The following is a 12,135-nucleotide window of genomic DNA, read 5'->3' as shown; positions in this document are numbered from 1 at the left end:
CTAAGGAAAAAAACGAGAAAAGGACGGAGATCGAGACTACTTTGAAAACTAGTAAACATAGGAGGACAGCGAGGAAATTTGCTAGAATGGACAAGAGATTATTTGAAGGATAGGGAGATGAGAACTGTGATCAGACATACATACTCATCATGGGTAAAGTAACAAGTGGAGTGCCACAACGGTCAGTGTTAGCCCCCATTATGTTTCAGATTTATGTAAGCGACATTCATGTTGGGGTAAACAGTTATTTTAATTTACTTGCTGATGATGTTAAGAGTCATCAAAAGCAGGAAGTACTGTCTGCTGTTACAGGAAGATATAAACAAAAACTATGAGTGGAGTAAGAAGTGGAAATTGGAATTTAATGCTAAGAAATGTCACATAATGGAGCTAGGAAAGAGCAAAAGAAGATCAGTATGGAACTATTTGATGAGAGAGGAACAAATAATGAAGACTAAAGAGGAAAGAGATCTTGCAATGATTATACAGGAAAATCTGAGCCCCGAAAAATACATAAGCAAGATATTTGTATCATCACATAAAATGTTGACTAATATAAGAGTGGCATTTCAATACATGGACAAAGATATAATGAAAAAAATCATCACAAGCATGATACATCCAAAGCTGGAATATGCAGCTGTGGTGTGGTCTCCAAGCTCTAAAAAGGATATAAGAAGATTAGAAAGGATACAGAAGATTGCTACAAAGATGATGCTGGAACTAAAGGACCTAACATATGAAGAACGACTGAAGGAAATGGGAGTACTACCAACCTTACAAGACAGAAGAGAACGAGGAGACCTAATAACAATGTACAAGATAGTTAATGGCATTGAAAAGATAGACAAGGAAGACTTGGTGCTGCTGACAGAGGAAGATGGAAGGACAAGAGGACATGAAAAGAAGATCAGGATGAGGTAGTGTGTGAAGGATATTGGAAAATACATTTTCCACACAGTATGAGGCCAATAAGAATCAAACTTAAGTCACAAAAGGATGTAGATGAATTGGTGGAGAAGTCATGGAGGCTAGCCCAGCAGGAAACAACAAGGAAGATTTGGTTGAGAAGAGATCTCGGTGAAAAGGAAGAGAAATGTTAAATGAGTTGAGAAAGGAGGCTTTGAAAAAAATGAAGAGAGGACAGAAGAGAGAAGAAAGAGTTTTTCTGGAGAATCTTGGATATGAGACTGAGGAAGTGGTTCATAACCCAGAAAAGTACAGCAAGAAAGGACTAAAGAAACTTACATATGAGCGAAATGTAATGTATTCCAACATAAATGGAGTGATATCGGGATTTTAGAACTCAACGATTACTTGAGGACAAGAACCCAGATATTGTGGGTCTTACTGAAACAAAACTGAGAGAGGAGAAGACCTGATGAAGGTTGGAGAAGGAAATATAACGTTTGGAAAAGAAATAGAGTAGGTAAGATGGGAGGAGGAGTGATGTTGCTGGTTAAAAAGATATAAAGGTGGATCAAGTGAAAAAGGTATGGGAAAGGCAGAAGTGCTAAAGATCAGAGCAGAAACTAATGAAGGAAAAAGAGGCACTACATAGTGGTGTACGTACCACCTAAGACAAATGCATGGTCAGTACAGGAATATGAAGAAATGATAAGTGATACAGGAACATGTCTGGAAGAAATGTTGGGTGGCTGTGAACGAACTATAATGATGGGAGATTTTAATTGTAAAGAGGTGTGTTGGGAGGACTGGTCAATGGAAGGATCAGAGACAACATGGGAAATACACTATTGACACTGGCAATGGAAAATGTGTTAACTCAGTGGGTCAAAGAAGATACTAGGTTTGGAGGAGAGGGAGCATCGTCAAGACTGGACTTGGTCTTTAGTACAGAGCCAATGGTCATTGAGGAGATGAGGGTGGAGTGCCCTTTAGCAAAGAGTGATCATGCAGTTTTGGAGTTCAAGGTGATAGACGAAGAGAAATCTAGAAGAAATGAAGAATATAAAGTGGGAAGATGGAATTATGCCAAGACAGATTTTGGAAACCTAAAGAAATTCTTTCAAGAGACAAATTGGATGAAATTCAAGAGTGCTAAGGAGCAAATGAAAAGTGGAAGGAATTTATAAAAATATACAAAGAAGGTGAGAAAAATTTGTACCAATAAGACAACATAGAGAAGTTGGAAAGCAGGACTGGTTTAACGATAGATGTGAAAAGGCTAGAACAAGAAAAGAGGATGCATGGAAGAGGTGGAGAAGGAAAAGACGGATTAAGCAGTGGGAAAGTTACAAAAGAGCAAGAAATGAATATGTGTTGATTAGAAGAGAAGAAAGAAAGAAACAAGAAAAGGATATAATTGATAAATGTAAAGACCAACCAAGGCTTTTTTACAGACATGTGAACAACAACATCAAAAATAGAGAAAGTATTGAAAGTTTAGAAGTAAATGGAGTATACAGTGAAGATCCCAGGAAATGGCAGAGGCTATGAATGGATGCTTTCGGAAGGTATTCACAAAGGAGACTGCTTTTGACAAACCACTGGTAATGGAACAGAAAGGGATTATGAAGGAGTTTCAAGTAACGGTGGAGGAGATCAAGAACATGATGGGGAGTTTAGAAGTGAGAAAAGCTGTGGGACCTGATGGGGTATCAGGATGGATTTTAAGAGAATGCAGGAGCAATTGGCAGAAAAAGTTTGTGAAGTAATTGATGCCTCATTAAGGGAAGGTGTACAAGACTGGAAAAGAGCTAACATTGTCCCAATCTATAAATCAGGTAACAAGAGAGACCCATTGAACTATAGACCAGTGTCACTTACAAGTGTGGTAGCTAAGATGTGTGAGAGGGTGGTGAAGACTAGATGGACAGACTTCTTGGAGAAAAATGACATACTTTGTGAGTGTCAATTTGGTTTTAGGAAAGGGCGTTCATGCACGACAAACCTGATATGTTACTATTCGAGGGTGATAGATGTAATACAGGAAAGAGATGGTTGGGCTGATGGAATATATCTGGATTTAAAAACAGGTACCACACCAGAGACTGATCTGGAAACTTGAAATGGTAGGAGGAGTGCATGGCAGTTTAACAGTGAAGTGGATAATGAAGTTGTTACAGCACATAATGTGCATAACTTTAAGGAAAAATTAGATAAATGGAGACATGGAGACAGGACACTATAAGCCCTGCTCAAACCCTGTACAATACAACTAGGTAAATACACACACACACACACACACACACACACACACACACACACACACACACACACACACACACACACACTTAAAAAGCTGGGAAACAAAGAATAGAAGTAAATAATGAAAGAAGAAACATAAAGAGATCAGTCCCATACACAAATATAAATGGGCTAATATCAATATCACAGGAGCTAAATGAATAAGCCAGAAGAAAATCTAAGAATAGCAGATGGTAGTTAAATTGTGTGGACAAAATCTAGGAATAGTGACAAGAGGAGGAATAATGTTACTGACCAAGAAAATTACAACCGATCCAGTCTTAATTCTGTTCTAGTCCGACTACCCAACTCTCATGATGACTCTTACCAAATAGATGCCAGGTTTTTCTTCTGCCGTAACGGACGCAGAATGGCAGGTCATCAGTTCGGTCTGCCTCCCGCCCAACAAAAGGAGTAGACAGGGCATCTGCAACCTGTTTGGAGAGAGAGAGAGAGAGAGAGAGAGAGAGAGAGAGAGAGAGAGAGAGAGAGAGAGAGAGAGAGAGAGAGAGAGAGAGAGAGAGAGAATATAACATGCATTATGTTTATAATAATTAAACTTTCCTCTTTACCTAAATCAGTTATAACACTAGATTTATGTACCTATTCTATGGTTTGTGCTGACTGTGACAGAGTTCTTCCTTAATACCCTCTTAAAAAATAAAAAATTTTCTCCTCTTATATGAGTAATTTTCTTTAATAATTTTTCTCATTGTAACTTAAAGAGATGAGTAAGTAATTGGTCAATCATTCTCCTACAATGCATTCAACCAGATATGTTTTACTAACACTTCTGAGCAGAAAACATTAAATCATGATAGTGACAGTTCATCCTTGAATATTAACTTCTTTGAAAAAAACCCATTAAACATGCAGAAAACTGACAGTCACCCAAATATTCCACTTAAAATGACAACATTAAAAAAAGATCTCCCTTTTTTACTTACCTGTCCGATAAGTAGCACCACCCCAGCCAGACCATTGTCAAAGAGCAGGACATGGTGGAAGTAAACTAAGAGGTACGTAAACCACATGGCTGAGCAGAGGTCATTCAGCACATGACCAAACCCATACCCAAGCTTGGTGCGCAGTGAGATTACAGACATGTTTGCGGTGGTTGTGGTGGAGGCGTAGGATGGAAAAGAAGCACAGGGAGACAAGGAAGAGAAAGGAAGGAAATAGTCTACAATGTGAGGAAAGAGGTGATATTTGTGGTGTGAGTAGAAAGGATTGAAGTGTAAAGGACAGAAAGAGGGCTATGAAATTATGATGGAAAAGTCATGAGCATAAGGTTAGGGAATAATGGTGATGGAGAAGCATGTATGTTTATGAGTCTTTGTGGGGAAATATGAACTATAATATATAGACAAAAATATATCTTTTTATAAAATCAGAAGTAGCTCTAAATCAAAACAAAGATAAAATAACAGAGGTAAGGATAATACATTAAAATCAAGTAATGCAAGCTTTGCAAAAATTCAATAACAAATACAACAAAAACAAAATTGAAATAACTATACAAAAATGAATTATAGACAAATGAAAATGAATAACAGTGACATATAATTAAGAAAATAAGTCAAACTAGCACAACCTATTGCCTATTGAATGCAAAACTGACTTATATGCTGCATGTCAGACAGACACTACAAAAACAACATTATCTCGGCAATAAAGGAGAGTGAGTGGTCATACACCTGAGCTAAGGAATGTGAGGGAAATACTGTAGTTTTATGGTGTGTGTGTGTGTGTGTGTGTGTGTGTGTGTGTGTGTGTGTGTGTGTGTGTGTGTGTGTGTGTGTGTGTGTGTGTGTGTGTGTGTGTGAGTTAGTGTGTAATGGTGGTGGTGGTGGTGGTGGTGGTGGTGAGAAGGCAAGGAGAAGAAGGAGAGAAGAGGAGAGGAGAGGAGAGAGAAGAGAGGAGGGAGGAGGAGGAAAGAGGAGGGAGAGGAGGATCAAGAATCAAGTATGGAGTCTGCAGCCAGCATCTGAAAATAATAATAATATTTAATGAACCTGGCAAATATACGACAACAAAGACAAAATTAAGAGACATCATGTAACTTACCATCACTGCATCTAACAGTTATACATCTCAGTCTGTATTTTTCTTTGAAAATTAATTATAGTCTAGACAAGAACCCACACTTTTGTGGGGCTTCTTGTTTCTCTGGCTACTTCCTGTGACATAATCCTCTTCTTGCTCTTGCCTACTGGGAAAGGAAGCCAAGAACTACAACCATTCAACGTGTGTGTTCAAAGCTACATTCATTCACAAGTCAAATACGTATTTCAACTCTTTCCTTTCCTCCAACATGCATTTGTCTTCATAACATGTACACTTTCCTTCTGCAACTTTAGAAACATTTTCACATATGTACTCAGAATGTGATTATATACATTTCATAGCAGGGTAGATTTCAATGAGTTCACCATCTCATCCAACATCTTTATTGCAATGAGTTTAGAGTTCAGCAAAACCTACTGAAATAATTATAAAATACAAACTCATGTTTGACATTAGTATTCTGGAGACATATGTTAGTTTGAAAAGTTAAACAGTGCAACTTGCTGTAGTGTATAGTAGTAAAGCCAAAATACATCCACAAATTCTGCTGTTACTTCAGCAGTGTTTATCAAACATGGAAGTGTCCCCCACATTGCATTGTATATACAATAAAGGCTTCTTGGAAACAAAAAAAAAAAAAAGTTATTTAAATACCTAAAAACTATTTCTTAGAGAGGATGTACTAGTGGTAGCATAATTAATACTAAAAATGTATAAGGATCAAGTCAACCATCTTTCATACAATTGATGGTGGAAACATGATAATACTGCATTCAAGGTTCACTGTACTACAATGTTATGCTAAGTTTTCTCCAGATATAGTATGGCTTATTGATATGAGATGATGCATCTTTTTTGGCCACCAAGAAATTTTTCTAGTTTTTGACATAATATTGCATAAATCAATTCAATAATGTGAAAATATTCTTTGCACAAATGATGAATGGGCAGTGAGACATTTTAAGTGCAATAAATAAATAAACAAATTAATCAATTAATGAAAATAAATAGATAAATAAAAAAAATAAATTAATAAAGTTACTGAACAGAACCGGTAGTTCCTACAAAGTACAAAATACTAAACAGGAAAATCATATACTAGTGCCTTCTGTTAAATAAGTATACCGACTAAAAAAGAACACAGAACACAAATATAATGATTAAATATATGGAGAAAGAAAAATGGGTATGTAGATGTATCAAATAACGTTACATACTGAGAATGTCACGTGTAAACTTCTTGGCTTCCTGTAGCTTACCTTATGTTATGCTCTTAAAATCATGGCGGGGAGATGTTCCCTAATGCTGCCCTCCAAACTATCAGGCATACTGATACACAATACTGAAACATTGATATGTTCAGCTACACATAAAACCATCATGTCATTCAACATTCACGTAATTTATGCATAATGGAAATGCATGTGAGCGCCACAAAGGTCAGTGTTGTAACTTTAAAATTTTCCGTGGAGCTAGAAACCTTACAGATGCATGCTCTCTCTCTCTCTCTCTCTCTCTCTCTCTCTCTCTCTCTCTCTCTTCCCCTACTGAAACACAATCCCTGCCCACCTCGGTCAGGCCTCACATGACAACCTCAATACCAGGATCAGTTTTCTCTTAGGCTGCAAGCTACACTCAACACTGTTCTTCATCACCACCTCCCTTCTATTCCATTAGTATTTATAGTACTATATACATACATTAATAATCGAGTCTAATATGACCATCACTAATATATAAATATTATAATATGTTACTATTTGTTTTCATCAGCCTCCAGTTAAGCCCGCTTCAGTCACGCTACGAGACCGTCTGGAAGAATGTGTCATCAGTGACGTCAATGCCGACTAAGGAATTTATCTGACAAATATCTCTTCACGAGGTTCATTGAAATAATTTACGAGGTAATGAGACTTTAACGCCTAAAGAAAAGGTATTTGATTGTTCCAATTATTTGTTTTTTCCGTAAACCGAGTGACCCACTGGATTTCCGTAAAGGCGTGCAGAATGAGTAATGAGGCGGACCTGAACAGAATCTTTAAGATAAGAGACCTACGCGTAACATTCCATATATCAAAACATACATGCATACCTACATTATTATGTGATTAATCATTAGGTATATGCAGTCCTATTAATTGTGAATCGTGTTTTACTTCCTTGTTGTCATCCCATCAACTCAGGCAAAGTATATGATGAAAATACATGCGTGAGTCTAGTAAAACGTACGTCAGTTCTTTTCTGTACTGTTTGAGTAATCATAAAGAAAAAACATGAACAAAAATAAACAAAGAACATGGAATTAGTTTGTGTGTGGCAATGCTATACATATCCAAAACTATAAGATCAGGCGTTTTATTATTATTTTTTTTTTTTTATTTCGCTTTGTTAGGGTTGAGACGCACGAATAGGATCAGTGTTCATATGTAAATCTAGAACAACAGGTGTTACAGTACGCATGTACGAGTATATATACTTGATTCAAACTACATCAAATATTCTCTCTCTCTCTCTCTCTCTCACACACTCTCTCTCTCTCTCTCTCTCTCTCTCTCTCACACACACACACACACACATACCTGAACGATTAAAAGTACACCTTTCCCTCATTAAAAACAGTTATCTGGAATAAGTAGAAGCAAGAGCCAATGGAGTGTAGCTCAGACATAGCATTGATACTTCGTATTTACATACATCTACAAGTGACTACCACTGGCTCTCACACAAGACACTACCAATAAAGCTAAAGCCACCTCCGCGGAAACACACACACACACACACACGGAGTCAAGTCAAACCATTAACTGCAGTACACTCCCTCATACCAAACCATACCATCACAACCACCACTACTTCAAATCACTTATTTTCTACAAGTTCCATCATCTACTGCATCACTACCAAAGGGTATCACTTTTCAGTCAGCATCATCACAATTCCACCATGCCAGACGTCTGTTATAACAACCTTCCCACCACTGCTATCAGGCTACACCAGGCTCCCTGCTTCAACCAGCCAACCAAGAGTCCCATCTCTGCCATTCAGTATTATAACAGCGGCGGCAGCAGGAGCTACAAGAACAACAACATAGCGCAGGGTACAAAGTAACTACAACATGACCTAATAAATATCGAATGAATAGAATACAGTGTGAGGGAGAGGAAGACGAGAGAGAGGGGAGGGAGATAAGTCAGTTCATGAGCGCTCTCTCCCTCTCTCTCTCTCTCATTATTCTGTTACATAAACAAACAATTGTTGCTTGTTACTATTGTTCTTCGCTTCACTAACAACAATTCCATAGAAGTTTCGCCATCATTAATGTCACGTACTAATTAAAGTTAATAAAAAAATATTTTAATTTCAACAATACTTTATTCACTGTAATGATGAATAACAGACAGACAGACACACACACACACACACACACACACACACACACACACACACACAAAAAAAAAATAATAATTACTCACGAAATACTCATCCACGTGATTCACCATCCCCAGGACACACACACACACACACACACACACAGAAAAATGAATTACTCACGAAATACTCATCCACGTGATTCACCATCCTCAGGACACATACACACACACACACACACACGGAGTGTGTGTGTGTGGCCCGGTAGTTCAGTGGTTAGAGCGCTGGCTTCACAAGCCAGATGACCGGGGTTCGATTCCCCGGCCGGGTGGAGATATTTGGGTGTGTCTCCTTTCACGTGTAGCCCCTGTTCACCTAGCAGTGTGTAGGAACGGGATGTAAATCGAGGAGTTGTGACCTTGTTGTCCCGATGTGTGGTGTGTGCCTGGTCTCAGGCCTATCCGTAGATCGGAAACAATGAACTCTGCTGAGCTCGTTCCGTAGGGTAACGTCTGGCTGTCTCGTCAGAGACTGCAGCAGATCAAACAGTGAATTACACACGGAGTGTGTATGTGTGTCGTGTGTGATGTGGTCTCAGTCCTATCCGAAGATCGGTCTATGAGCTCTGAGCTCGCTCCGTAATGGGGAAGACTGGCTGGGTGACCAGCATACGACCGATGTGAATCACACACCGCGTAGTGTAGTGGTTAGCATGCTCGGCTCACAACCGAGAGGATCCGGGTTCCAGTGCCGGAAAGCGGCGAGGCAAATGGGCAAGCCTCTTAATGTGTACCCCCTGTTCACTTAGCAGTAAAAAAGTACGGGATGGAACTCGAGGGGTTGTGGCCTCGCTCTCCCGGTGTGTGGAGTGTGTTGTGGTCTCAGTCCTACCCGAAAATCGGTCTATGAGCTCTGACCTCGCTCCGTAGTGGAAAAGGCTGGCTGAGTGACCAGCAGACGACCGTGGTAAATTACACACACACACACACACACACACACACACACACACACACACACACACACACACACACACACACACACACACACACACTAAGAGGAAAAAAAACGATACACTCATCCAGGTGACTCACCACCACCAAGCCACACTTTCCTCCTTCACACACCAGTTTTGATCGAAAGAGCCTTGAGTGATGCAATGATGCCCTGGTGGCTATAAAGTATGTACTGTACTAAGCCAGGCAGGTGTGTCACACAGCGGATGTTGTGTTCACGCCATGTAGAGACGCATGATTTGTGAGGGAGTCATCAGGGGCAAGTCCCAGACGAGAGAGAGAGAGAGAGAGAGAGAGAGAGAGAGAGAGAGAGAGAGAGAGAGAGAGAGAGAGAGAGAGAGAGAGAGAGAGAGATATGACTGTCATGGTTTCGAATAATTGATCCCTTAGCAAACATTAACAAACGGTACTGAAATAACACTTTAATAACACTACTGGTGGTGGAAACCATCTCATGCTGCACTCGCTGCCAGCAGCTCCTCTCATACCCGGGATGGTGTTGTGTTCGTATGCTACAGGTGACTCGGGATCCCTTCCAACCCTTTATATTGCAACTGTCTCTTTGTTTACAAATGCAGGCTTGACTACCGTGAACATCTTATAGGGTCTATTTCATTACTATATTTGACCATACAAAATATTAATAGCAGTTTGTAAATAAAGAACGGACAGTTATATACTATTCACACACGAGGCAGTTAAGAACACGATGCAGGTAACGGTTCCTCGCTAACAGTTATTTCAACTTCAGGAAAATTTTACAGAGACTCCTCAAGGATACGAACACGTGAAGTGATTCAAACTTGACCTCTAATCGACCTAACATCATTCGCGTGGAAATCACTAGTAAGTCAGTATCGGTCATGATGGGGACCCGTAAAAAATAATAAATGAGCGAAAGAGAGAGAGAGAGAGAGAGAGAGAGAGAGAGAGAGAGAGAGAGAGAGAGAGAGAGAGAGAGAGAGAGAGAGAGAGAGAGAGAGAGAGAGAGACTACAAACTTTTAGCACGAATTAGCTTCATGACTAATGTTACAGTACAAACCTACCTAGTAACAACATTGGACACTTAAATTATTTACATAAACCTCCAATCACTCCCTCTCCCCCTAAATATACAAAGGATATCTAAGTTTCTATAATCACACTGAACAAAACCATGTGCGTCCCTCCGATAACAGCTTAAGAGTTCCTGCAGTCCATACTATAATAGGCAAGGTTGAAATTTTTCCACAACACGCCCGATTTAACTTACGGAAGACAGTAACAGCTCCCCTCTATAAATATTTTGGAACCTGAGTGAGGCGCGAATCTTATCTTGCTTGATGATACAAAACAACGTTAATGTGTGTGTGTGTGTGTGTGTGTGTGTGTGTGTGTGTGTGTGTGTGTGTGTGTGTGTGTGTGTGTGTGTGTGTGTGTGTGTCATTCGTTCCTGTGTGTGGTTGGTGGAGCTATGGGCGTGTCAGTATCTACGTGGACCTAACTTGAATTCGCTATCAGTGTTCGTTACATTGTTTATTGTAACGACCACACTAGAGAGAGAGAGAGAGAGAGAGAGAGAGAGAGAGAGAGAGAGAGAGAGAGAGAGAGAGAGAGAGAGAGAGAGAGAGAGAGAGAGAGAGAGAGAGAGAGAATTATTCACCAATTATGCAATTAAACAAATTAAACAACGAATCATAGTAAATTACAGATACTGAAGGGAGAGATTCATGTTACATAATATCTTACTTTAAAACTCGAGAGAGAGAGAGAGAGAGAGAGAGAGAGAGAGAGAGAGAGAGAGAGAGAGAGAGAGAGAGAGAGAGAGAGAGAGAGAGAGAGAGAGAATATGCCAAACGTAGCCCCTCTAAATGATTTCACAAGTAACAGTAATATTAACAACACAACACATGAATAGGTAAGATAACTTTAACATACAGTTCATAAATCTCTTTCACTGGGAACACACACACACACACACACACACACACACACACACACACACACACACACACACACACACACACACACACACACACACACGAAACAAAACTAAAAGAAACTACGGGGTAAATATAACCCATGTTACTTTGTAAAGGAGTCAGAGAGGGAGATACGGCATACGCCACGGCTATTTATACCACGTCCTGTAAGTATATTCGATCCATCTGAGATTAAACTTTGGCATCACTGAAGCAAAATATACCAGTCACTCCAAAAGGGTTATCATGTAAATAAATGCGAAAGGGCTAAGTTATTGCGTCTAAATAAATAAAGATGTTATTTTAACCTCCTGGGCAGTGAAGGAGAAGTATCAGGCACAAAAACGAAGTCAAAATGTAGTAAAAAAAAAAAAAAAATAAAAATAAACAGCACGAAATCGCCGTAAGTTTGTTGTCAACCTCAGAGGACAAGCACGGCATACTCCCTATTCTCAAAAGGACGCAGCTTACAGCACCTCTGAATGAGTAAAGCAATTTAATTTCTAATCTCGAT

At 39.4% G+C, this 12,135-nt stretch overlaps 1 protein-coding gene across 1 annotated transcript in view; it reads right to left on the bottom strand.

Annotated features, from left to right (window-relative positions):
- The window catches only part of LOC123518295 (major facilitator superfamily domain-containing protein 12-like), a 36,331-nt gene that overhangs the window by 16,245 nt on the left and 7,951 nt on the right, over positions 1-12,135 (bottom strand). Inside the window, 2 exon segments of the mRNA XM_045279031.1 lie at positions 3,539-3,644; positions 4,158-5,197. Of these exon segments, the coding sequence (XP_045134966.1) occupies positions 3,539-3,644; positions 4,158-4,316 (265 nt within the window). The 5' untranslated portion in view covers positions 4,317-5,197.

This window comes from Portunus trituberculatus, chromosome 43 (assembly GCF_017591435.1).
Source record: "Portunus trituberculatus isolate SZX2019 chromosome 43, ASM1759143v1, whole genome shotgun sequence".
Lineage (NCBI taxonomy): Eukaryota > Metazoa > Arthropoda > Malacostraca > Decapoda > Portunidae > Portunus > Portunus trituberculatus.
This window is presented reverse-complemented; position numbering and strand designations above follow the sequence as displayed.